Source organism: Rana temporaria, chromosome 1 (assembly GCF_905171775.1).
Source record: "Rana temporaria chromosome 1, aRanTem1.1, whole genome shotgun sequence".
Taxonomy (NCBI): Eukaryota; Metazoa; Chordata; class Amphibia; order Anura; family Ranidae; genus Rana; species Rana temporaria.
In genome coordinates this window covers 659,341,199-659,369,002 of record NC_053489.1, presented here as the reverse complement: position 1 = coordinate 659,369,002, position 27,804 = coordinate 659,341,199, and the positions used below count along the sequence as shown (strand labels likewise).

Below are 27,804 nucleotides of genomic sequence, written 5' to 3'. Positions count from 1 at the left end.
GACGTCGGGGCGACGTCATTTAGCGCAATGCACGTCGGGTAATTTACCCGACGGAGCATGCGCAGTACGCTCGGCGCGGGAGCGCGCCTAATTTAAATGGTGCCCTCCCCATTTGAATTGGGCGGGCTTGCGACGAGCAATCTAACGCTACACCGCCGCAAGTTTACAGGTAAGTGTTCTGAGAATCAGGATGTAAACCTGTAGACCTGCGGCGGTGTAACGTAGATCTCATATATTACGCTGCCCAGGAGCAGCGCAAATGTATGAGAATCTGGCCCAGTATATATAATAATATTAATATAAAAATAAAAAATAAATACATAAGCTGGGGATATGCTTTAAGCTCTTTTTCAACGGTCTACCAAGATATCCTTAAAGGGTCACTAAAGGAATTTTTTTTTTTTTAGAATAATATCTTCCTTTACCTTACTGCAGTCCTGGTTTCATGTCCTCATTGTTCGTTTTTGCTCTGAAGTTGCTGTAATCCTTCTCTGATCTCCACACTTCCTGGTTGTCTGTTTCCTGATGAAAAAAATTATGGGAGCTTCTCTCTGTGGTCCAAGACGTGCTCGCCCCTGTCCTATAGACTACAATAATGCGTCTCTACATGAACCAGAGACTTCAAGGGGGTGTGAGCATTGTGTGTCTAAAACTCCTTGAATACGATTTGTTTCATGTGCTGCACTGCCCCCCCTGGACCCTGCCCCCTTGCTTTCTGAGGAGCTTCCATACGAACACACTGTGTGGGTGGGTTTCAGACCATGAATAATAATCGTTGGGCGGTATAGTGGGAGGTATAGTGGGCGGTTTATTCAAATAATGTGAACAAGCTCTCGTGCCCGTTTTTTTAAACTGCGCATGCGCAACGCTCAAAGGATACTGGGAAATGTAGTTCCCAGCACTACGGCGACGTCAATCACACGGACGAGCGCCGAGATACAGGACATAAAAAGAAGAAACGAAACCACAGGTAAGTTAGATGATAGAATTAAATTACTTTTTAAACGGTTTTAAAAGGAATGAGTAAACTATTCTGTCTGTATTTATTGCAGACAGACATTTTAGCCCAAATTTTTTTTTCCTTTACTGATCCTTTAACTGTTTTGCTGAAATAAATCTTGTTGTTTACAGAGTTCAATAGCTTAAAGCAGGGTAATATGACAGATTTGCTTCAAATCCAGCAGCACATTATGGGACAGTAGAGAGAATATCCTAATTAAATTGGTGGTCAGTAGTAAGAATGCTGTTAGCAGTATTGGTTCGTTGGAAAGAATTCTCCTCAAAGTTTTGGCCAGTGAGCAGAATGCATAACTCCCCACACTTCTTAGGCCGCGTACACACGGTCGGACAAAACCGATGAGAATGGTCTGACGGACCGTTTTCATCCGTTCACCGCTGAAGTGGCCTGATGTGTGTACACACCATCGTTCCAAAATCCGATCGGGTCAGAACGCGGTGACGTCAAACACACGACGTTCTGAATAAAACGAATTTCAATGCTTCTAAAGCATGCATCGACTTGATTCTGAGCATGCGCGGGTTTTGAACCAATGCTTTTCTGTAGTAACCATCGGTTTGAACCGATCGGGCAGCGGTCCATCGGTTCGGTTTTGAAGCATGTTTTAAAATTTTGGACCGAAGGAAAACAGACTGATGGGCCGTACACACCGTCGGTTTGGACCGATGAAACTGAACCTCGGTCCATTCTCATCGGTTTTGTCCGACCGTGTGTACGGGGCCTCAGAGATAGCTAAAAAGGCAATTGGTTTTATTAAATACGTACTTTTCCTAGATGGAGACATTTCTCATTGTTCCATTGTTCTCATTGTTCTATTGTGGATTATGAGGATGAATTGCTTCACAGTGCCTGCAGCTAGAAGGGGTCAGTGAGGACTTGTTTTAGGGCCCTTTCACACGTAGCGACGGAGTCCGCCTCGTGTGAATGGGGCCTTAAAGCTTAATACTTATTTAAATTTCCATGGTATAATACCTTTCCTTCGCTCTCCTGTCACTCTGTTCAACTTTCAGGAGCCAAAAGGTAAAACATGGTACTCCTAGGTGTGGTAGAGAATGCAATTTACCATATATGACAGCAGAGCTGCTTGGCGATTGGTCCATTGATATCATGTGGGATTTGCAAGCTTCAACAATAGCAATTTGGAACTTACACGAAACTTCCTATCCTCACTCGTGGAGATATATAAAGAAAAGAATATGCTGCCGGGAAAAAATGTGAACCAGTTCCTCTGTCCTACATAAAAAGATGACCTTAAAACACTCCAGTTTCTTCTTTACAGAAGTCAGTGATGTCATAAGACTGTATCGTTGTGTACTTGTCCAATAGATTAGTCAAGTAAAAAAATCTTCTTTGCCCTCCCTTCTCCTTTGTATATTATGATGTTGTGGTTGACCATGTGTTCTGCCCCCTTCTCCAGATAGCTGCTCAGATCTGTAGACAGGCCGGCCTGGTGAAGAAGTCTAAAGGTGTGATGGACTACCATGATGACAACTTTGCAATTGTCTTTGCTGCTATGGGCGTAAGTTGCAATGTTCTTTACAGTCAGAGCCTTTTTGTTTGGCTTTTTTTCAATTATTTAATGAGCATTAACCTCCTTCTCCTGGATCCCCAATGGGATCCATATTCCACTCTCTGATGTTTACTCGGGGCATTAAAGCTAAATAAAGATATTATATGGTGGTAAGACGTTGGGTGTAAGTTGCAATTTTCTTTACTGTCAGAGCTTTTTTGTTTGGCTTCTTTTCAATTATTTAATGAGCATTTACTTCCTTCTCCTGGATTCCCAATGGGATTCATATTCCGCTCTCTGATGTTTACTTGGGGCATTAATGCTAAATAAAGATATTATATGATGGTAAGATGTCCTGACTACCAAGGGATTGTTTATAAAAAGATCCATTGATGCATGTGTACTATGATCTATGGGAAGGAACCATTGCCACTGATAAGATTCATTTTATATAGAGACAATTTCAACAGGGACTGCAATGAATATCATCCATCTTGTTTCCTGACAGGTCAATATGGAGACTGCCAGGTTCTTTAAATCAGACTTTGAGGAAAACGGCTCAATGGACAACGTATGCCTCTTCCTCAATCTGGCCAACGACCCAACGTAAGTATATTGAAACGATGACACATTCATACACACTGGGGGATTGCCCTAAACGAAGAACTACCATAGGCTCTTTGGGTATATAAAAAACATCTCGTCATCTCATCTTTAATATCCATATTTTCTTTAACAAAATCCCACACTGTCAATACGAAAAACATCACAGTCCCGAGGTAGGGGGGGTTTAAAGTGTAACTGTATCCAGGCTATGGAAATTTTAATAAATAATAAGCTTTAAAGAAAGTCTTCACTGACCCCTCATAACTGCAGGCACTGTGAAGCAATTCATCCTCATAATCCACAATAGAAGCACTTAAGCCTTTCAAATTGGGACTGAGGACTCCACTCTTTATTTACACCTCTAGAGCAGCTTTTTTTTTTTTTTTTTTAAAGGTTGTTAGCGGTTCCTTGAACAATGAGCAATCTCTGCATCTAGGAAAAGTACCGGTAACCAAAGATACTCATTGCCTTTTTAGCTATCTCTAAGGAAGGAAGAAGGGGGGAGGGGGGGCATTCTTCTCGTCGACCAACACTTTAAGAAGAATTAATTCTGCTGACATATACAGTAAGTAGCATTCTTCCTACTAACCACCAATTTAATAGGGCATTCTCTCCAATGACCAATATTGTAAGCGGCATACTTCTCATAGACCACCAGTGTAAAAAGTTTTCTTTCCACTGACCAAGACTGTAGCCAGCATATTTTCCATTACAGCCACTCAAGGGAGCATCCGACCCACTGAATAATACTGTAGGCAGCATTATTCCCACTCACCACCAATGTAAGAGTCATTCTTCCCACTCACCACCAATATAAGGGGCATTCTTCCCACTGACTACCAATGTAAGGGGCATTCTTCCCACTGACTACCAATGTAAGGAACATTCTTCCCACTGATCACCAATGTAAGGGGCATTCGTCCCACTGATCACCAATGTATGGGACATTCTTCCCACTGATCACCAATGTAAGGGACATTCTTCCCACTGATCACCAATGTAAGGGACATTCTTCCCACTGATCACCAATGTAAGGGACATTCTTCCCACTGATCACCAATGTAAGGAACATTCTTCCCACTGATCACCAATGTAAGGAGCATTCTTCCCACTGATCACCAATGTAAGGGACATTCTTCCCACTGACTACCAATGTAAGGGGCATTCTTCCCACTGACTACCAATGTAAGGAACATTCTTCCCACTGATCACCAATGTAAGGGGCATTCGTCCCACTGATCACCAATGTATGGGACATTCTTCCCACTGATCACCAATGTAAGGGACATTCTTCCCACTGATCACCAATGTAAGGGACATTCTTCCCACTGATCACCAATGTAAGGGACATTCTTCCCACTGATCACCAATGTAAGGAACATTCTTCCCACTGATCACCAATGTAAGGAGCATTCTTCCCACTGATCACCAATGTAAGGGACATTCTTCCCACTGACCACCAATGTAAGGGACATTCTTCTCACTGATCACCAATGTAAGGGACATTCTTCCCACTGACCACCAATGTAAGAGAAATTTTTTCCACTTATCACCAATGTAAGGGACATTCTTCCCACTGACCACCAATGTAAGGGACATTCTTCCCACTGACCACCAATGTAAGGGACATTCTTCCCACTGACCACCAATGTAAGGGACATTCTTCACACTGACTACCATTGTAAGGGCATTCTTCCCACTGACTACAAATGTAAGGAGCATTCTTTCCACTGACTACCAATGTAATGGACATTCTTTACACTGACCGCCAACTTAAGTGACATTTTTCCCGCTGATCACCAATGTACAGGCATTCTTCCCAATGATCACTAATGTAAGGAGATTTTTTCACTCTCACCACTAATGTAAGGAACATTCTTCCCACTAACCTCCAATGTAAGGAACATTCTTCCCATTGATCACCAATGTAAGGAACATTCTTCCCACTAACCTCCAATGTAAGGAGCAGTCTTCCCATTGATCACCAATGTAAGGAACATTCTTCTCACTGATCACCAATGTAAGGGACATTCTTCCCACTGATCACCAATGTAAGGGACATTCTTCCCACTGATCACCAATGTAAGGGACATTCTTCCCACTGATCACCAATGTAAGGGACATTCTTCCCACTAACCTCCAATGTAAGGAGCATTCTTCCCATTGATCACCAATGTAAGGAACATTCTTCTCACTGATCACCAATGTAAGGGACATTCTTCCCACTGATCACCAATGTAAGGGACATTCTTCCCACTGATCACCAATGTAAGGGACATTCTTCTCACTGATCACCAATGTAAGGGACATTCTTCCCACTGATCACCAATGTAAGGAGCATTCTTCCCATTGATCACCAATGTAAGGAACATTCTTCTCACTGATCACCAATGTAAGGGACATTCTTCCCACTGATCACCAATGTAAGGGACATTCTTCCCACTGATCACCAATGTAAGGAACATTCTTCCCACTGATCACCAATGTAAGGAACATTCTTCCCACTGATCACCAATGTAAGGGACATTCTTCTCACTGATCACCAATGTAAGGAACATTCTTCCCACTGATCACCAATGTAAGGAACATTCTTCCCACTGATCACCAATGTAAGGAACATTCTTCACACTGATCACCAATGTAAGGAACATTCTTCACACTGATCACCAATGTAAGGAACATTCTTCCCACTGATCACCAATGTAAGGAGCATTCTTCCCACTGATCACCAATGTAAGGAACATTCTTCTCACTGACCACCAATGTAAGGAACATTCTTCTCACTGACCACCAATGTAAGGAGCATTCTTCCCACTGATCACCAATGTAAGGAACATTCTTCCCACTGATCACCAATGTAAGGAACATTCTACTAACTAATACCGTAAGGGAATTCTTCCCATTACCCACCAATGTAATCAACATAATGGGGTCCTTCTCCCATTGACCACCATTCTAACAGGCAATTCTTCGTTGACCCCCTGTGTAAGGTGACACTTTCTACTGACCTCCAATGTAAGGGGGCACACTTATGACTGCATGTCAGTATGAGAGAACCCTACAATTTTCACTTCTCTTGCCCAATATATATATATATATATATATATATATATATATATATATATATTCATTTCACTATTCTGGAAAAAAAACCCGTCATATAGAGCAGCCCTAGGTGTCAAATTATAAGTATACCACAATTCTTATTCTTTTGTTTAGTCTTTTCTCCATAACATACTGTTCATGCTATTGTACAATAATGTGTAGATATAATCATTTTTTAGCAGAGGTCTCTGAGTCCTGAAAGTTATTTCAAAGGTTTACATCTTGTTAAAAAGGTTGATAAAGGCTGCATTAAAGAGAAGTAGACTATCAGGCTGCCAAGTCAGTACTGGTGGTGGAGCTGAGTATACTACTGAGAGAATATGTTTTCTTTTTGAAAATTCTGAGGATGAGTTGTTCCACAGTGCCTGCAGATGCAGTGGTCATCAAGGGTTTGTTTTAAAGTCTTTTCTTCACTGCATGTTACAAATATATAAGCTGTGAATGTCCATAGCCTGGCCACGGTTCTACTTTAGGTGTGAGGTACAGTCTCTTGAAAAACACACAAAAAAGGGTTTCTTCAAAACATGAAGTGTAAATAAGGCCTTAGTGTTAGGTTTTAGGTGTCAGGGGTTTAGATGAGCCCTTTTTTAATACCTGTTTTCAGCAGCAAAAGCTACATGTTAAATGTTGTTTCTCAGTGCTAAGACACCCAAAGTACCGGGTATATTAAGGGCCACATATTTTGGAGTCAACTATACTTCCAGTTTATAACACTCCGAACACAGAAACAATAAACAGCAGCTTCCAACCTTTATATATATATATATATATATATATATATATATATATATATATATATATAGACACATCAGCAAACATATAGTAGTATGTAAAGTGTCCTACATCACAAACTTTACACGTTTCGACCAATAGAGCTTCATCAGGAGCTTGGAATATGACATCTCTTCCCTCATAAATAGCCTCCCACTATTTTGTAATCCTGCTGCATACAGGTAGAGAGAACACAGGGAATGTTCCATAGACTGTATGCAACAAAAAAAAAAACTGCAACACTGCCTTAAAGTGGAGGTCCACTCAAAAAAAAAAAAAAATGCCAAAATCCTGTGAAAAAATTAAAAATATTTTTTTTTTACTTACCAGAAATGGCGGTTGCTATGCGGAAGTTCCTAATCTTCCTCTTCCCATACCACGGCAGGTCTTCTTTCTCGTCCTCCCCGCGTTGTCTTCTGGGGAATGGGGCGTGCTGCCTTCTGGGAACTGTGTGTATCCCAGAAAGCAGCTGCCCATTCACAAAAGTGCCGCGAGACTCGCGCATGCGCAGTAGGAAACGGGCAGTGAAGCCGCAAGGCCCCACTGCCCGTTTCCCTCAGTAAGGATGGCGGTGCCGGGAGCTGCCAGGATCGAGCGATCGGCCTCGGTGGGCCGACATCGTGGGCGCCTAGGACAGGTAAGTGTCCTTATTAAAAGTCAGCTGCTATGGTGTTTATAGCTGCTGACTTTAAAAAAAAAAAAACGTGTATGGAACCCCACTTTAAAGTGCCTTTTACTCAAATGTAAGGAGAGATAATTGTAAATTAAAGTTTTTACCTCCTCATAATTTTAGACACAATTAGGAGTATTGAGCAAAATGTTGGCAAAATTTACTAGGGTTAATGGGAAAGGTGAAATAATAATTGTTTGTTGGTGCTTTTCAAGGACACAATGGGCCCTAAATGCCTCCTGAGGGTTCCAAATTAGGACCTGTTCTGATGCCAAATGATGCCCATTTTAGCCTTAATATTTTACTTTTCAAGCTAAGAAAAAATGGACAGTACACACAGCCATTAATGTCTAAACCGCTGGCAACAAAAGTGAGTACACCCCTAAGGTTCCCTTCCCGGTGTCATTTGACTTGTTAGTGTTTCAAGATCTCAGGTGTGAATGGGGAGCAGGTGTGTTAAATTTGGTGTTATCGCTCTCACTCTCTCATACTGGCCACTGGAAGTTCAACATGGCACCTCATGGCAAAGAACTCTGAGGATCTGAAAAATAAATGAATTGTTGCTCTACATAAAGATGGCCTAGGCTATAAGAAGATTGCCAAGACCCTGAAACTGAGCTGCAGCACGGTGGCCAAGACCATACAGCGGTATAACAGGACAGGTTCCACTCAGTACAGGCCTCGTCATGGTCAACCAAAGAAATTGAGTGGACATGTTCAGCGTTATATCCAGAGGTTGTCTTTGGGAAATAGACGTATGAGTGCTGCCAGCATTGCTGCAGAGGTTGAAAGGGTGGGGAGCAGCCTGTCAGTGCTCAGACCATACGCCGCACACTGCATCAAATTGGTTTGCATGGTTGTCGTCCCAGAAGGAAGCCTCTTCTAAAGATGATGCACAAGAAAGCCCCAAACTGTTTTCTGAAGACAAGCAGACTAGGGGCATGGTTTACTGGAAACATGTCCTGTGGTCTGATGAGACCATTTTTTTCAGATGGTGACAAGCGTGTGTGGCGGCAACCAGGTGAGGAGTACAAAGACAAGTGTGTCTTGTCTACAGTCAAGCATGGTGGTGGGGGTGTCATGGTCTGGGGCTGCATGAGTGCTGCCGGCACTGGGGAGCTACAGATCATTGAGGGAACCATGAATGCCAACATGTACTGTGACATACTGAAGCAAGGCATGATCCCCTCCCTTCAGAGACTGGGCCGCAGGGCAGTATTCCAACATAACGACCCCAAACACACCTCCAAGACAACCACTGCCATCCTAAAGAAGCTGAGGGTAAAGGTGATGGACTGGCCAAGCATGTCTCCAAACCTAAACCCTATTGAGCATCTGTGGGACATCCTCAAACGGAAGGTGGAGGAGCGCAAGGTCTCCAACATCCAACAGCTCCGTGATGTCATCATGGAGGAGGGGAAGAGGTCTCCAGTGGCAACCTGTGAAGCTCTGGTGAACTCCATGCCCAAGAGGGATAAGGCAATGCTGGAAAATAATGGCGGCCACACAAAATATTGACACTTTGGGCCCAATTTGGGCATTTTCACTTAGGGGTGTACTCACTTTTGTTTCCAGCGGTTTAGACATTAATGGCTGTGTGTTGAGTTATTTTGAGGGTACAGGAGATTTACACTGTTATACAAGCTGTACACTCACTACACAACATTGTAGCAAAGTGTCATTTCTTCAGTGTTGTCACATGAAAAGATAGAAGAAAATATTTACAAAAATGTGAGGGGTGTACTTACTTTTGTGAGATACTGTAGGTAATAGTGTGATAATCATGATAACAAAGCCCTGCTCTGTCCTCTTCTGATAGAATCGAGAGGATTATCACCCCACGTCTGGCACTCACAGAAGCCGAGTACTTGGCCTATCAGTGTGAGAAACACGTCTTGGTGATCCTGACAGACATGAGCTCCTATGCTGAAGCCCTGCGAGAGGTAAAAAATTCCACTGCCATAAAACCATTGTGGTTTTTCTTGTCTTTGGGCCAAATCCATCCAAAAATGATTTATTTTTTTCTGTTCATGGATAAGAATGATCACACATTCAGCCTCTTAACTTAAGAACACCAAAGACCTTGCTTTGGTGAAAAGGGAGGGGAATTTCCCCAACACAGTCCCAGAGGTCAATAAAAACCTTACAGGGCACTTACATATCTTCATTGTATTCAAAACAAAAAAAAGGAAAAAAAATCCTCTTGGCTTGAGTTTAGCATAAACATAGGTGTGCGCAGCCTACTGCATTAGGGTGTGCCCCCCAAAGTTAAAACACATATGTCTATGTGTGTGTGTATATATGGGCAGTAGGGCAATGGACGGTGTCAGTAGGGCAATGGACGATGCCAGTAGGGCAGTAGACGATGTCAGTAGTGCAGTGGATGATGCCAGTAGGGCAGTGGACAATGTCAGTAGGACAGTGGATGATGCCAGTAGGGCAGTGGACAATGTCAGTAGGGCAGTGGACGATGCCAGTAGGGCAGTTGACAATGTCAGTAGGGCAGTGGACAATGGGCCATATTCTGAGTAAGGATACGATGGAGTATCTCAGGATACTCCGTCGTATCTCTCTTTTTTGGCCCGCGTATCTATGCGAGTGATTCTTAGAATCATTTTCGCATAGATACGCTTAAGATCCGACATGTGTAAGTCACTTACACTGTCGGATCTTAAATGTAATTACCCAGCCGGCCGCTAGGTGGCGTTTAAGTTCAGGTCTCATTTGTTTATGCAAATGAGCCTGATACGCCGATTCCCGAACGAATTCGCGCCGCGTAACCGTCGCTAACGTCATTTGCATAAGCGTAAGGTTACCCCTGCTATATGAGGGGTAACCTTACGCCAGTCCCACGTACGCCATGTTAAGTATGGCTTCGGGTCCGCGTCGTCTTTTCCCGTCGGGTACGTCGTTTCTCTAAGTCGTTCTTGAATACGACTTTACGTCAATGACGCACACGTCAGGGTCATTGACGTTTTACGCCGAGAACTGGAGCATGTGCACTGGGCTATTTTAAGCCCGGCGCATGCGCAGTTCGTTCAAATCGGGGGCGCGCTTAATTTAAATACAAGCCGCCCCCTTGGATTTACGTGGGGATACGCCGGGCCAATTACACTACGCCGCCCCAAACTACGGAGCAAGTGTTTGGGGAATACAGCACTTGCTCCTGTAGGTTGGGGCGGCGTAGTGTAAATGGCTTACGTGCCGCCCGCCTAAAATGTACAAGAATATGGCCCAATGTCAGTAGGACAGTGGATGATGCCAGTAGGGGAGTGGACTATGTCAGTAAGGCAGCGGACAATTTCAGTAGGGCAGTGGATGATGCCAGTAGGGCAGTGGACAATGTCAGTAGGGCAGTGGATGATGCCAGTAGGGCAGTGGACGATGCCAGTAGGGCAGTGGACAATGTCAGTAGGACAGTGGATGATGCCAGTAGGGCAGTGGACAATGTCAGTAAGGCAGTGGACAATGTCAGTAGGCAGGGCTTTTTTTCAGGGGGAACTTGGGGGAACTCAGTTCCACCACCTCTGGCTCAGACCCTTTGGCGCCTGCTCACCACAATCACTTGTAAACACAGAAGTCTAGTTTCTGTGTTTACAAGTGATAGCTCTGCACTCTGCGTGTAACCCCCCTGAACTCTGCACTCTGTATGTAATGCAATCCTGGTATTTAATGCCCCTTTAAGGCCCTTCTACTGTTTGTGAAATTTGAATGGGGTCGTGGTTGAGTTCCTGCACCTATTTCTTGAGAAAAAAAGCTCTGTCATTAGGGCAGTGGATGATGCCAGTAGGGCAGAGATTGGTGTCAGTATTTTTTTTTTAATTATAACTTTTGTCCCACTTTTGAGAGAGGGAAAGGGACTGAGGACAGAGATTCCCCTGCCTCTTTCTCTTCATCCAAGCAGCAGGGGAAATCTGTACATTACAACATGATTAGGGTGTGCCCAGGTACGCACGCCTATGAGCATAAAGTAAATGACCAAGCTGGCAGAAGTTTACTTATTACGATCATGGCAGGTGGGCTCACTTAGAAACTCAAACAGGAAATGTGTTGAATGCACCCTGATAGGGTTCTTGGTTTTTGGTCTTACAGGTATCGGCGGCCCGTGAGGAGGTGCCTGGTAGGAGAGGGTTCCCCGGGTACATGTACACAGATTTGGCCACCATCTATGAGCGAGCCGGCAGAGTGGAAGGCAGAACGGGCTCCATCACACAAATCCCCATCCTAACTATGCCCAATGACGGTGAGTTCCTACATCCCGGCAAACTTTCCTTGCCCTACTTTCTTCTAAAGCCTGACCTGACCTGCTCAGTATACAACCTGATTACAAGTACAAACTGAACTTGGATCAGTAGTTCGGGTATGGGTCAAATGGGCGCATTCCATTTCAATGCTAATATTTATTTATGGACATTATCCATGGTATAGTACTACAATATTTTGTTTTTTTTTGCCATGATAATAGGGATAAGGGCTAGGTTTAAGTTGTAGAGCAGGGGTTGCCAACCAGTGGCCCGGGGGCCATATGTGGCCCGCGGAGCCCTCTGATGTGGCCCGCGACCTCCAGCTCTGGAATGGGGGTTGGCAAGCCCAGATCGCAGGTTGCCGACCATCCATACAACAGCATTAGTGTTGTGAATGAAGCTGGTGGTAGAGGAAGAAAGCGTCTGCAGAGCACCATAAGCCAATGCTTCCTTTAGAGAGCCGGCTTTTGCCACAGGCGGAGTCTATGGCAAAGTTCAGCTAACCCGCAGGATAGACACAGGTGCAGTACGCTGCACCCGCGGTGTGGGCAAACTGCAGCACATCAGTGTGAAAACAGTCTTAGGCCCTTTTCACAGGATCGGCCCAACCCAATCGGATCCTCAATTCACCTCTATAGAACAGGAGATGTAAAAAGACTTTTGACAGCTTATGCCCATGTATCTCCAATACGCAAATAAAAACAGAAGGGAATTTGTCTCCTTCTTCCACCTGGGCGGATCAGATCATAGGGCCTATAGAATAGCTGTGACCTGTCATCCGCGCGATCCGCTCATTGTGGCCCACGACTGGTTACCAAGTTGCTTAAGTGGCCCTCACTCTTCAAAAGGTTGGGCAAGGTTGGGCACCCCTCTTGTAGAGGAACTATAGACCCCTTTTATTTGGATCAACCTGCCCCCCACCCCCCCATCATTTCCATTATTATAGCCTTCGGGTCCTGGCAGAGCCCTTCAGTGCATCTGCATATGTGCAGGAGATTTTTTCCCATGCATACACAAACACGGTAATGTTTTGGAAGGCCCCGTACACATGTCCGAGGAACTCGACGTGCCAAACACATCGAGTTCCTCGTCGAGTTCTGTGTTGAAGCCGCCGAGGATCTCGGCGGGCCAACTTTCCTCATTGAACAACGAGGAAATAGAGAACATGTTGTCTATTTGGCCCGACGAGTTCCTCGTCGACTTCCTCTGTGAAAAGGGTACACACGACCGGGTTTCTCGGCAGAATCCAGCTCCGATCGAGTTTCTGGCTGAATTCTGCCGAGAAACACGGTCGTGTGTACGGGGCCGAACATCCATACTAGCTATCTTCCATAACAGCCATCTTTGGTGCATGGGCTTTGTCGGGACCAGAAGCCCTACAGCACTTCTTCGGACAAGAGAATCTGGGAGAAGGGTAGAGGGACGTCCAAAATGAAGGTGTGGTCAGAAAATCGGAAATTTCGAAAGAACGAAAATCTGAAAATTTGAAAGAACTAAAATTCAAAAATCCTAAATAATAACTAACTAACATATAATGACTAACTATTAAATTATAGGTACAGTGGTACCTTGGACCATTCAATCATTCCAGAAGAATACATAATTCATTCCAAGAAGAATGAATTATGAATTAAGAAAGAATTCAAGCATAATTCATTCCAGAAGAATGCTTGTAATCCAAAGCACTCATATATCAAAGTGAGTTTCCCCATAGGAAATAATGGAAACTCAGATAATCTGTTCCAGTGCTAGTGTATGCAGTACCACATGTAACCAGAGGTGGGGGGGCGCCGGAGACATTCAGAAACAGCTCCGAACGGCTCAGAGTGTCACCGGCGCCCCCCGCACCTCTGGCCAAATACGGTACTTCACACCCAAGAGGCTTGAATCCTGCTCGTCTTGCGGGACAATGCTCACAAAGTCAGGATTTAAAAAAAATAATAGCTAATAGGTATTACTGTATTGGAATTTACTTTTAAATTTGGCTGTTAGTGAATGTAACGAATACGAATTTATCCGAGCTTAAGAATTATCCAAAATAACAAATTCTACATCTAAACAAATGGAACGTAACAAATTAATAATTATAATAATAGTAAAACGTTTTTAAATTTGTATTCGTTACGTTCACTAATGCTGCGTACACACGATCGGAATTTCCGACAAGAAAAGTTCGATGTGAGCTTCTGGTCGGAAATTCCGACCATGTGTAGGCCCCATTTGACTTGTTCTTTTAGAATTTCTGACAGCAAAAATTTGAGAGCTGGTTCTCAAATTTTCCGACGGGAAAAGTTCTTGTCGGAAATTTAGTCTGTATGCATGCTCAGAATCAATTTGACGCATTCTCAGAATAATTGAACTTCGTTTTTCTCGGCTTGTTGTAGTGTTGTGCGTCACCGCGTTCTTGACGGTCTGAATTTGGTGTGACCGTGTGTATGCAACACAAGTTTGAGCCAAAATTCCGTGTCAAAAAAATTCCACGGTTTTCTTGTCGCAATTTCTGATCGTGTGTACGCGGCATAGCAGGCACATTTGAAAGGAAATTTCAATACCTATAATTTAATAGTTAATAATAATTAATTATTATTAGTTAATAATTATTTTGGATTATCAGGTTTTCGAAATTTTTTGATTTTTGTTCTTTTGAATTTATTCGAATTTTCGTTTTCGGAAAAGTTTGTTAAACAGGTTTTCATTAAGTCGAATATTTCCGAACTAACGAATTTGTCGAATTTTGTTGAACAACGAATTTGGAACGAAATAAATTTCACATGTCTAGTATACAGATCTTTCCTCTACAAGTCAGATATAATGGGCCAGATTCAGGTACAATAGCGTAACTTTCGGCGGGCGTAGCGTATCTCAGATACACTAAGCCACCGTAACTTACAGCGGCAGGTCCCGTATTCAGAAAGAACTTGCTCTGTAAGTTACGGCGGCGTAGTGTAACTGTCCCGGTGTAAGCCCGCCTAATTCAAATGTGGAAGAGGTGGGCGCGTTTTATGCTAATTACTCGTGACCCTACGTAAATGACGCTTTTTACGAACGGCTCATGCGCCGTCCGTGAACGTATCCCAGTGCGCATGCTCCAAATTACGCCGCAAATAGTCAATGCTTTCGACGTGAACGTAACTTACGCACAGCCCTATTCGCGAATGACTTACGCAAACGACGTAAAACGTAAAAAATTCTACGCTGGCCCGATGTCCATACTTAACATTGGCTACACCTCATAGAGCAGGGGTAACTATACGCCGGAAAAAGCCTTACGTAAACGATGTAAAAAAATGCGCCGGGCGCACGTACGTTTCTGAATCGGCGTATCTACCTAATTTGCATATTCGATGCGGAAATTTACGGAAGCGCCACCTTGCGTCCAGCGGAAATATGCAACTAAGATACAACGGCGTAAGAGACTTACGCCGGTCGGATCTTAGGGAAATCTATGCGTAACTGATTCTAAGAATCAGGCGCATAGATACGACGCCGCACACTCAGAGTTACGACGGCGTATCTGGAGATACTCCATCGTAACTCGTACCTGAATCTGGCCCAATAAGTTTAACTGATGCTTAAAATTCTTGCAGCATTCTTCCATGCTTACCGTATATTATAACAGATAAAAATAAAAATCGTGCCAAATAACCTGAATATTTTATGACTTTTTGCCCATTTGCAGATATCACTCACCCCATTCCTGACTTAACTGGATTCATCACTGAAGGACAGATCTACGTAGACAGACAACTTCACAACAGGCAGGTCAGTTTGCCATTCCATATACAGGTTGACATTTCGATTGGAGGGCTTCCTCAGAGCTGAACAAATATAATCTAAATCCATTCATTTGTTTTTTTCCAGATCTACCCCCCTATCAATGTTCTCCCATCACTGTCCCGTCTTATGAAGTCCGCCATTGGAGAAGGCATGACGCGAAAAGATCACGGTGATGTTTCCAACCAACTGGTATGCAAATCCTTGGCTCGGGCACCATCCCCATCTGCCAGACTATGTTTTTTGTCTTCATTGTACATGTTATTTCCAGGAGGGACAGGCCCACAAAACAAAACTGGGGTGGAGGTGTTGGATCTCTCTAGATCTCATTTGGTTACATTTTCCTCCTGAAGTTAAGTCTACCATACATAGCTCAAATTTCAGCTGACTCCTGCTGAATTGGATGAAACTCAAGCCGTGGGTGCCCCTGTTGGCAGCACTTGGGTTGCCAAAAGTTGATTGTTAACCACTTAACCCCCCGGACCATATTGCTGGTCAAAGACCAGAGCACTTTTTGCGATTCGGCACTGCGTCGCTTTAACTGACAATTGCGCGGTCGTCTGACATGGCTCCCAAACAATTGGCGTCCTTTTTTCCCAAAAATATAGCTTTCTTTTGGTGGTATTTGATCACCTCTGCGGTTTTTAGTTTTTGCGCTATAAACAAAAATAGAGCGTCAATTTTGGAAAAAATTAATATTTTTTACTTTTTGCTATAATAAATATCCCCCAAAAAGATATAAAAAAACTTTTTTTTTCCTCAGTTTAGGCCGATACGTATTCTTCTACATATTTTTCGTAAAAAAAAAATCGCAATAAGCGTTTATTGATTGGTTTGCGCAAAAGTTATAGCGTTTACAAAATAGGGGGTATTTTTATGGCATTTTTATTAATATTTTTTTTTAATAGTAATGGCGGCGATCAGCGATTTTTTTTTCCGGTACTGCAACATTATGGTGGACACTTCTGACACATTTTTGGGACAATTGGCATTTTTATAGCGACCAGTGCTATAAAAATGCATTGGATTACTATAAAAATTCCACTACCACTAGGGGGCGGGGAAGGGGTTAAGTATGCTCCCTGGGTGTGTTCTAACTGTAGGGGAGGTGGACTGATTTGGGGAAATGACTGATCTTCTGTTCATACATTGTATGAACAGAAGATCAGCATTTCTCTCCCTGACAGGACCTGGAGGTGTGTGTTTACACACACAGCTCCCGGTCCTCGCTCTGTAACGAGCGATCGCGTGTGCCCGGCGGCGATCGCGGATCGAGGTCTTGGAAGGAACAAAGACAATGGTTTGAGACAAGGATGGTCTTTATATGAAAGTCCTATCCCTCCCCATTCCCCACGGTGTAGTGTCAGGAGCAGGATATCAAATAATATTCTATTATTATAGAAACTGATACTCAATGATATCTAAAGCCCTGTACACACGATCGGTCCATCCAATGAAAACGGTCTGATGGACCGTTTTCATTGGTTAACCTATGAAGCTGACTGATGGTCAGACGCGCCTACACACCATCAGTTAAAAAAACGATCGTGTCAGAACGCGGTGACGTAAAACACAACGACGTGCTGAAAAAAATGAAGTTCAATGCTTCCAAGCATCCGTCCACTTGATTCTGAGCATGCATGGATTTTTAACCGATGGACTTGCCTACAAACGATAATTTTTTTCCTATCGGTTAGGTATCCATCGGTTATATTTGAAAAAAAGTTGGCTTTTTTTTAACCTATGGATAAATAACCGATGGGGCCCACACACGATCGGTTTGGTCCGATGAAAACGGTCCATCAGACCATTCTCAACGGTTTGATCGATCGTGTGTAGGCGGCATAATAGTAGGAATGCCATTCTATACATGGGGCCAGATTCAGAGAGATCGGCGTATCTTTAGAGCCGCGTAGCGCATCTGATATGCGATACGCCGACGTAACATAGAGAGACTCGTACTGTATTCACAAAGCACTTGCTCCCTTTCTTGCGCCGGTGTAACGTAAAATGGCCGGTGTAAGCCCGCCTAATTCAAAGTAGCAAGGCAGTGGGCGTGTAGTATTATAATGAAGCGTGACCCCATGTAAATGTATGGCCGAACGAACGGCACATGTGCGCGCATGCTCAGAATCACGTTGCAAATATTCCCTAAGATACGTCGGCTCAATGCTTTCGACGTTAACGTAACCTACGCCCAGCCCCATTCACGTACGACTTACGTAAATGATATAAAATACAACGCTGTTCCCGCGCCCATACCTTAACATGACTTACCCCTGCTTTATGAGGAGTAACTTTACGACGGACATACGCCTTACGTAAACAAAGTACCTTAATGCGACGGGCGCAAGTACGTTCGTGAATCGGCGTATCTAGCTTATTTACATATTCGATGCGTAAATTAACGGAAGCGCCCCTAGGGGCCAGCGTAAATATGCATCCAAGATACGACGGCATAAGGAGACTTACGTCGGTCGGATCAAGCAGAAATTCAGCCGTATCTGGTTTCCTGAATACAGCGCATAGATACGACGGCGCATACTACAACTTACGCGGCGTATCAACAGATACGTCTGCGTAAGTTGTCTGTGAATCTGGCCCATTGTGTCCAAGCCTCTTCAGACCAGATCAGTTTTCCCAAAAAATAATACATATGAGGAGCTCCATGAGTTGTGTTGTTTAATTCAAATGTTCTGGTTTAGAGTAATTGTGTCTTTGTTTCATGGAACAGTATGCTTGTTACGCCATCGGGAAAGATGTCCAGGCCATGAAAGCTGTGGTGGGTGAAGAAGCTTTGTCCTCAGATGACCTCTTGTATCTGGAGTTCTTGCAAAAGTTTGAGAAGCAGTTCATTGCTCAGGGTAAATTATCACTAATATTATCATTTATTTGTATAGCTCTGATATATTCCCCCCTGTACTATACTGCATATGAACATCTGCATGAAATTTAAACTTACAATAGTGTGACATGAGACTATGCGTTGTGCCAACATCCCAAAAATTTCAAAGTACAAAAAAAATCGGGTGGTAGGGATTTTGTAGCCATCATATATCAAATAGTCACTAGATAAAATGAACAAAGTTTTATTATGGTGAGATTAAAACCATATAATGGAAAAAATATATTCACAGGCCATATAATACTACATAAAATGCATTACTTACAACTTTTTTTTTTTCCAAAGCTGTTTTTTTTTAGAAAAACTGAAAAAAATGTGTGGAATATGTTTTTTTTTTTTTTACAATGATAAATATATCTATGCCATAAAAAAACATTTATAAAATATTTCTGAGTCTTTATGTAAAGTCCTAAATTATTGCAAGTTCTCTCAGCTAAAGACAAGAAAATTCTGGAATACAATTCAAGTAGCACTGTGCAGATCTCAAGCAAGAGAGATATGCATCTCTACCACTAGGGGGCACTGCAGGGAAAAAGCTCCAGGTTACTTTGCCTGTGAGCTCCATCTTGTACCTCCTACAGTTGGGTGATTGTTGGTAAACAGTAGACCAGGGGTGCCCAACCAGTGGCCCGCGGAGCCCTCTGATGTTGCCAGCGACCTCCTGCTCTGGGATGGAATAGAGTACTGTTATTAAAGGTCAGTTTATTACTAAAATATGTGTATATATGGGCATATCTGTTCTGTAGTGGTTACTGGGCTTCTTTCAAACTAATCCGCAGATGTAGAGCAGCGCACCCGAAGGTTACCTGCACTGAGCCATAGACTTTTGTTATTACCTGCGAGTTTGGGCTTTCAGAATATGCACCAAACCTGCAGAATATAATAGAAGTCTATTGCAAAGTGCAGAAAAGCCAAAGGTACACTGCGTTGCACCCGCAATGCGGGTAAACCACAGCGCATTAGTATGAAAGCAGCCATGGGCCCCTTTCACACGACCCTGTCCGACCCAGTTGGACCCTCCATTCACCTCCAAGGAGTGGAACATGTAAACCGACTTGTGTCCTACCTCCAATCCGATCCGGCTGTGCCCGTGTCCACTCTGCATATGCAGAACGGACATGGACCTGACATCCGCCCGCTCCGCTGATTGTGGCCCGCGACCAGTTACCAAGTCGCTTAAGTGGCCCTTGCGCTTCAAAAGGTTGGTCACCCCTGCAGTAGACAATAGTTTCTGTTCTCCCATGCCTTATTTGACAGGTAAGAAGGTAAATTTGACAAATTCGTTTATCTTTATAACATAAAATGCATTACTTACAACAAGTTTTTTCAGAAAAACTGAAAAAAAGAGTGTGGAATATGTTTTTTTACAATGATAAATATGTCTATGACATGGCATTTAAACTATAAAACATGAAGATGTTAATGAAAGTCCTAAATTATTGCAAGTTCTCTCAGCCAAAGACAAGAAAATCCTGGAATACAATTCAAGTAGCACTGTGCAGATCTCAAGCAAGAGAGATATGCATCTCTACCACTAGGGGGCACTGCAGGGGAAATGCTCCAGTTTACTTTGCCTGTGAGCTCAATCTTGTACCTCCTACAGTTGGATGATTGTTGGGATACAGTAGATTATGGGTGCTTAACCTGTGGCGCTTCAGCTGTTGCAGAACTACAAGTCCCATCATGCCTCTGCCTTTGGGAATCATGCTTGTAATTGCCCTGCAAAGCCTCATGGGACTTGTAGTTTCGCAACAGCAAGTAGATGATAGTTTCTGTCCTCTCAGGCCTTATTTGACAGGTAAGAGGGTACATTTGACAAATGCGTTTATCTTTTTAACCTTTAAATAATTACTATTAATATTCTCCACCATCACAGCATCATGTTTACCTATAGTCTGGTCAGTACATTGTTTTTTCTTTTCCCACCTAAAAAGGTGAGACCAATATCTAGAGTTTGGAAACATTTCCACAGTGCAATTTCTGCTGAGAGCACAGCTTTTTGAGAAGAAATATAGCTAGATTCAGAGAGACTCTGGTAACCAGATACGCTTAAATTAGGCTCAGATACGAGCAGCGTAAGTGTCTTACACCGTCGTATCCTAAAGTGTAATTTTTAGGCTGGCCGCTAGGTGGCGCTTCCATTGCGGTCGGCGTAGAATATGTAAATCACTAGATACGCCTATTCACGAACATACGCCCGGCCGACGTAGTACAGATACGCCGTTTACGTAACGCATTATCAGGCCTAAAGTTATTCCATCAAATAGCTGGACTAGTAATGTTAAGTATGGCCGCCGTTCCCGCGTCGAAATTTAAAAATTTTACGTTGTTTGTGTAAGTCGTCCGTGAATAGGGTTTTACGTCATTTACGTCCATGTCGAAATCAATAGGACCGTGCGGCGTACTTTGCTGCAATGCACACTGGGATATGTAGGCGGACGGCGCATGCGCCGTTCGTAAAATACGTCAATCACGTCAGGTCAAGCCCCATTAACATAAAACACGCCCCCTTAGCTAAATTTTAATTAGGCGCCATTACGCCCGCCCGATTTACGCTACGCCGCCGTAACTTAGCAGGCAAGTACTTTGAGAATCATTTACTTGCCTCGCTAACTTACGGCGGCGTAGTGTAAACACGATACGCTACGCCGCTGCAAAGTTAGGACGCCCTCTCTGAATCTAGCTAATAATCTTTTCCAAATGCTACAAGAATGACAAAACACATCCTGGCCTGCCAGAGGTGCCTTAACCACTTGATGACGGCCGTACGACTTTGTACGGCCTCAGCGCGGCTCCCAATTTCTAACAGGCCGTGTTTTTACGGCCTCTCCTTTACACGTTCCCCGCGCGCGCTCCAGAGCGCGCGGCGGGGAACTTCTGTACTGGCCGTGTCCCTTGGACACAGCCAGTCACAGATCGCCGTGAACGGCCAATCGGAGCGGCCGTTTCCTAGGCGATCTGTGCGGCCAATGAGAGATGATCTCATATGTTTACATATGAGATCATCTCTCATTCCCGGCTCTCGCAGACAGCGGTGCTGTCAGGGGAGAGAGGAGACGGATCTGTGTCTCTTGTACATAGAGACATAGATCGGTCACCCCCCCAGTCACCCCCCCTCCCCCACAGTTAGAACACTAATTAGGGTACACATTTAACCCCTTCCTCACCCCCTAGTGTTAACCCTTCCCTGCCAGTCACATTTATACAGTAATTAGTGCATATTTATAGCACTGATTGCAGTATAAATGTGAATGGCGCCAAAAATGTGTCAAAAGTGTCCGATGTGTCCGCCATAACGGCGCAGTCCCAATAAAAATCGCAGATCGCCGCCATTTCTAGTAAAAAAAAAAGCATTTATACAGTAATTAGTGCATATTTATAGCACTGATTGCAGTATAAATGTGAATGGCGCCAAAAATGTGTCAAAAGTGTCCGATGTGTCCGCCATAACGGCGCAGTCCCAATAAAAATCGCAGATCGCCGCCATTTCTAGTAAAAAAAAAGCATTTATACAGTAATTAGTGCATATTTATAGCACTGATTGCAGTATAAATGTGAATGGCGCCAAAAATGTGTCAAAAGTGTCCGATGTGTCCGCCATAACGTCGCAGTCCCAATAAAAATCGCAGATCGCCGCCATTTCTAGTAAAAAAAAAAATTTATACAGTAATTAGTGCATATTTATAGCACTGATTGCAGTATAAATGTGAATGGCGCCAAAAATGTGTCAAAAGTGTCCGATGTGTCCGCCATAACGTCGCAGTCCCAATAAAAATCGCAGATCGCCGCCATTTCTAGTAAAAAAAAAAAAAAAAAAATAATAATAATTCTGTCCCTTATTTTGTAGGCGCTATAACTTTTGCGCAAACCAGTCGCATATTGCGATTTTTTTTTTTTTTACTAAAAATATGTAGAATACGTATCGGCCTAGACTGAGGATAAAAAAAAAAACGTAAAAAAAAAAATTGAGCTATTTATTATAGCAACAAAGTAAAAATATTTTATTTTTTTTCAAAATTGTCGCTCTATTTTTGTTTATAGCGCAAAAAATAAAAACCGCAGAGGTGATCAAATACCACCAAAAGAAAGCTCTATTTGTGGGGAAAAAAGGACGTTAATTTTGTTTGGGAGCCACGTCGCACGACCGCGCAATTGTCAGTTAAAGCGACGCAGTGCCGAATCGCAAAAAGTCCTCTGGTCAGGAAGGGGTTTAAGTGCCCAGTAAGGAAGTGGTTAAAGACAAAATTACTTTTGATTAGTAAAACTACTAGTTGCCGACTTTAAAAAAAAAAAACATTTTTTTTCCCTCATGGCTTCAAAATGTCTGGACATTTTACATCTTCTAGACATAACAAATGTCTTACCCAAGTGACCACTGCTGTCTCCTCTGTGTGTTGGGTGGTGCTTGGCCATGCCGCTGGGTGGTTCCTTTGCTTACTATGTGAAGCGCCTCCCCAATCTCTGCGGGTGCATTACATCACAGGTATATTGCCCAAGTGGCTGACGCATTTCAAGACTTGTTCTTCTTCAGGGTCAGCTCGATGGACAAAAAAGGGAGGTAGATGGTACTCACAGTACCATCTGTGCATTCCCATACCAGCTGAAAGGGAGAAGAGAGAGGCCCACCTGCGTCCGCAGAGATCGAGGAGGCGCTTCACATATGTTATAGGTGTCACACACAGATACACAATATGGTTGTTGTAAGCAATGCATTTAATGAAATATTATATGGCCTGTGAATAGATTGTTTTCATTGTACAGTTTTAATTCTACCACAATAGAGGTTTGGTAATTTTGTCTATTGGCTGTTTGATATATGGTGGTGCCAACAAAATCCCTTCCACCTGATATTTTTTTTGTACTTTTGAACATCTATATTAGTCTCTACAGCACACCAGCTCACTGTTTAATACCTCCAGTATTACATATACTTTTAATATTTTATAATACACTTATATGTTTTCCACAGTGCTCTACACTGTAAACTACTTACAGTCTCCGCCCCTGAGGGACTTACAATTTTCTGTTTTCACTACAGTTTAATAACTCCAGTGTTACAAATGGCAAATACATTACTATAATACACTTATATGTTTTCCCACAGTGTTCTACATTGTTACTACTTACAGCAGCCTCCGCCCCTGAGGAACGTACATTTTCTTGTTCTCACTATAGTTTAATAACTCCAGTGTTATACTTTTCTGTTCTTATTATAGTTTATTAGCACCAGTGTTACACACACCATTAAATTATTATACTATATTTAGATATTTTCCACAGTGCTCTACGCTGTGAACTACTTACGGCAGTCTCTGCCTCTGAGGAACTTACATTTTTCTGTTCTCACTATAGTTTAATAACTCCAGTGTTATGCTTTTCTGTTCTCACTATAATTTAATAGCTCCAGTGTTTTAAACACCATTAAAGTATTATAATACATTTATGCATTTTCCACAGTGCTCTACACTGTAAACTACTTACGGAAATCGCTGCCCCCGAGTAACTTACACTTTTCTGTTCTCACTACAGTTTAAAATCTCCAGGGTTACAAATGCCATTAACATTTTTATAATACACATATATTTTCCACAATGGTCTACACTGTGAACTACTTACAGAAGTCTCCGCCCCTGAGGAACTTAAACGTTTCTGTTCTTACTATAGTTTAATAGCTCCAGTGTTACAAACGCCATTCAAATGATTATAATACATTTATATATTTTCCACAATGGTCTACACTGTGAACTACTTACAGAATAAGGATGAGCTCCAGTGTGTTCGCATGGTACACGTGCAGAGCCCGCCAGGAAGTGTGCACGGCGCTAATCACAGCCAGGGAGACATTGTCCCGATGCTCGGCTGCAGAGATCGGGAAATGTCTCACTGGCTGTGAATAGCGCAGCGCCGTGCAGACTTCCTGACGGGCTCTGCACGTGTACCATGCGAACACGCTGGAGCTCATCCTTATTACAGAAGTCTCTGCCCCTAAAGAACTTACACTTTTCTGTTCTCACTACATTTTAACAGCTCTAGTGTTACAAAAGCCACATTAAAGTTATTATAAGACACTTAACTACTTACAGCAGTCTCCACCCTGGAGGAACTTACAATTTTCTGTTCTCACTACATTTTAACAGCTCTAGTGTTACAAAAGCCACATTAAAGTTATTATAAGACACTTAACTACTTACAGCAGTCTCCACCCTGGAGGAACTTACAATTTTCTGTTCTCACTACATTTTAACAGCTCTAATGTTACAAAAGCCTTATTAAAGTTATTATAACACGTAACTACTTACAGCAGTCTCCACCCTGGAAGAACTTAACATTTTCTGTTCTCACTACAGTTTAATAGCTCCGGTGTTACAAATGGCATTCAAATTATTTCAATACATTTATATATTTTCCACAGTGCTCTACACTATAAACTGCTTACAGCAGTCTTCGCCCCTTAGGGACTTAAGCCCTGTACACACGATCGGATATCTGATGAAATCTAATCCGATAATTTTTTTCGTCGGATATCCGATGAAGCTGACTTTCATCAGTCTTGCCTACACACCATCAGTCAAAAATTTGACCGTGTCCAACGCGGTGACGTAAAACACTACGACGTGCTGAGAAAAATGAAGTTCAATGCTTCCGAGCATACGTCGACTTGATTCTGAGCATGCGTGGATTTTTGACCGATGGACTTCCACACAGACGATAGTTTTTTTCTATCGTTTTTTTAACCACTTCCCGACCGCCGCATGTATATGTACGTCCACAGAATGGCACGTACAGGCAAATGGGCGTACAGGTACGTCCTTGCCTTCCCGCGGGTCGGGGGTCCGATCGGGACCCCCCCGCTACATGCGGCGGTCGGATTCCCGCAGGGAGCGATCCGGGACGATGGCGCGGCTATTCGTTTATAGCCGCTCCGTCGCGATCGCTCCCCGGAGCTGAAGAACGGGGAGAGCCGTATGTAAACACGGCTTCCCCGTGCTTCACTGTGATGGCTGCATCGATCGAGTGATGCCTTTTATAGGGGAGACTCGATCGATGACGTCAGTCCTACAGCCACACCTCCCATCAGTTGTAAACACACACTAGGTGAAACATAACTCCTTCAGCGCCCCCTGTGGTTAACTCCCAAACTGCAACTGTCATTTTCACAATAAACAATGCAATTTAAATGCATTTTTTGCTGTGAAAATGACAATGGTCCCAAAAATGTGTCAAAATTGTCCGAAGTGTCCGCCATAATGTCGCAGTCACGAAAAAAATCGCTGATCGCCGCCAATAGTAGTAAAAAAATAATAATTAATACAAATGCAATAAAACTATCCCCTATTTTGTAAACACTATAAATTTTGCGCAAACCAAGCGATAAACGCTTATTGCGATTTTTTTTACCAAAAATAGGTAGAAGAATACGTATCGACCTAAACTGAGGAAAAAAAAAATTTATATATGTTTTTGGGGGATATTTATTATAGCAAAAAGTAAAAAATATTGAATTTTTTTCAAAATTGTCGCTCTATTTTTGTTTATAGCGCAAAAAATAAAAACTGCAGAGGTGATCAAATACCACCAAAAGAAAGCTCTATTTGTGGGGAAAAAAGGACGCCAATTTTGTTTGGGAGCCACGTCGCACGAGCGCGCAATTGTCTGTTAAAGCGACGCAGTGCCGAATTGTAAAAACGCCTTTGGTCATTTAGCAGCATATTGGTCCGGGGCTTAAGTGGTTAACCATAAGAAAATTTAAAAACATGTTCTTTTTTTTTTCACCGATGGAAAACAAACTGATGGGGCCCACACACGATCCGTTTGTCCGATGGAAACGGTCCATCGGTCTGTTTTCATCAGACAAACCGATCGTGTGTACAGGGCTTTACACTTTTCTGTTCTCACTATAGTTTAATAGCTCCTGTGTTAGAAATGCCATTAACATTATTATAATAAACTTATATATTTTCCACAATGGTGTACACTGTGAACTACTTACAGAAGTCTCAACCCCCGAGGAACTTACACCTTTCTGTTCTCACTACAGTTTAAAAACTCCAGTGTTACCTGTGCCATGCAAATTATTATAATACACTTATATATTTTCTACAGTGCTCTACACTGTGAACTACTTGCAGAAATCTCCAACCCTGAGGAACTTACACATTTCTGTTCTCACTACAGTTTAATAACTCCAGTATTACACTTTTCTGTTTTTACTACAATTTAATAGCACCAGTGTTACAAACACCATTCAAATAAATATAAGTCTCCGCCCCTGAGGAACTAACACTTTTCTGTTCTCACTACGCTCTTACACACCTTCACTCTTTTCTGTTTCTTCCCTTCCAACTCTCTCCCTCTTCTCATGTCTCCTGGTCTCTCTAGCCCCTAATCAGAGCCAACTGTTACGTTTCTTGGTCAGTTTACCACAATTAAACGTGATTGGTTGATCAGCTGGTTCTTGCACAAGACTGTTAGCCAGAAAGGTAACTCCTGCTCACGTATTTTCTTCCACCAGGAGCATATGAGAATCGGACAATCTTTGAGTCTCTGGACATTGGATGGCAACTGCTACGAATCTTCCCAAAGGAGCTTCTCAAGCGTATTCCGGAGGCCATGCTGTCTGAATTCTACCCCAGAGAATCCCGGGCGCAGGCAGGGCAGTCGGCGCCATCCAAACGCTAAATACAAGACTGACTTTATTGATAATCACACAGGAAACCCCCAGTACATGGTCTCTAAAACAATATTTATTTCGAATTTTGATGTGCATCCTCCTGTTTCACTATTAAATTGTTACTCCCCTCAACCCACGTATCTGATTCATTGTCTTAAACACAAAGGTATTTTGTAGGCTTCAGCCAGGTTGATGTTGTTGCGATGGGGATGATTATTGCTGTCATTGCCACATGAGCCCCTGTGGGAGAATACATGAGAATGGGGCAGTGGGAAGTATGAATACCCCTGTGCACTTCAACATTGCTATGACCAGGCTGGTACTTTATATCTGAACTCCATCCTTGCACCGTTGTAGAGGCTTCTCTCCTCTGTTGAAATGGCTTACTCTGATTTCACTGCACTACACAGAGGTGATCAAATGCCACCAAAAGAAAGCTCTATTTGTGCAAAAAAAAGGACATACATTGGGCCATATTCTCAGTGAAGTTTCGATGGAGTAAGTCAGATACTCCATCGTAACTCCCTTTT

At 42.9% G+C, this 27,804-nt stretch overlaps 1 protein-coding gene across 1 annotated transcript in view; it reads left to right on the top strand.

Annotated features, from left to right (window-relative positions):
* The window catches only part of ATP6V1B1 (ATPase H+ transporting V1 subunit B1), a 131,207-nt gene extending 103,804 nt beyond the window's left edge, over positions 1 to 27,403 (top strand). The window contains exons 7-14 of the mRNA XM_040335526.1: positions 2,436 to 2,537; positions 3,037 to 3,134; positions 9,500 to 9,623; positions 11,773 to 11,923; positions 15,604 to 15,686; positions 15,786 to 15,890; positions 18,433 to 18,562; positions 27,116 to 27,403. Of these exons, the coding sequence (XP_040191460.1) occupies positions 2,436 to 2,537; positions 3,037 to 3,134; positions 9,500 to 9,623; positions 11,773 to 11,923; positions 15,604 to 15,686; positions 15,786 to 15,890; positions 18,433 to 18,562; positions 27,116 to 27,282 (960 nt within the window). The 3' untranslated portion in view covers positions 27,283 to 27,403. The remainder of the gene's footprint in view (positions 1 to 2,435; positions 2,538 to 3,036; positions 3,135 to 9,499; positions 9,624 to 11,772; positions 11,924 to 15,603; positions 15,687 to 15,785; positions 15,891 to 18,432; positions 18,563 to 27,115) is intronic.
* The last annotated feature ends 401 nt before the right edge of the window (positions 27,404 to 27,804 follow it).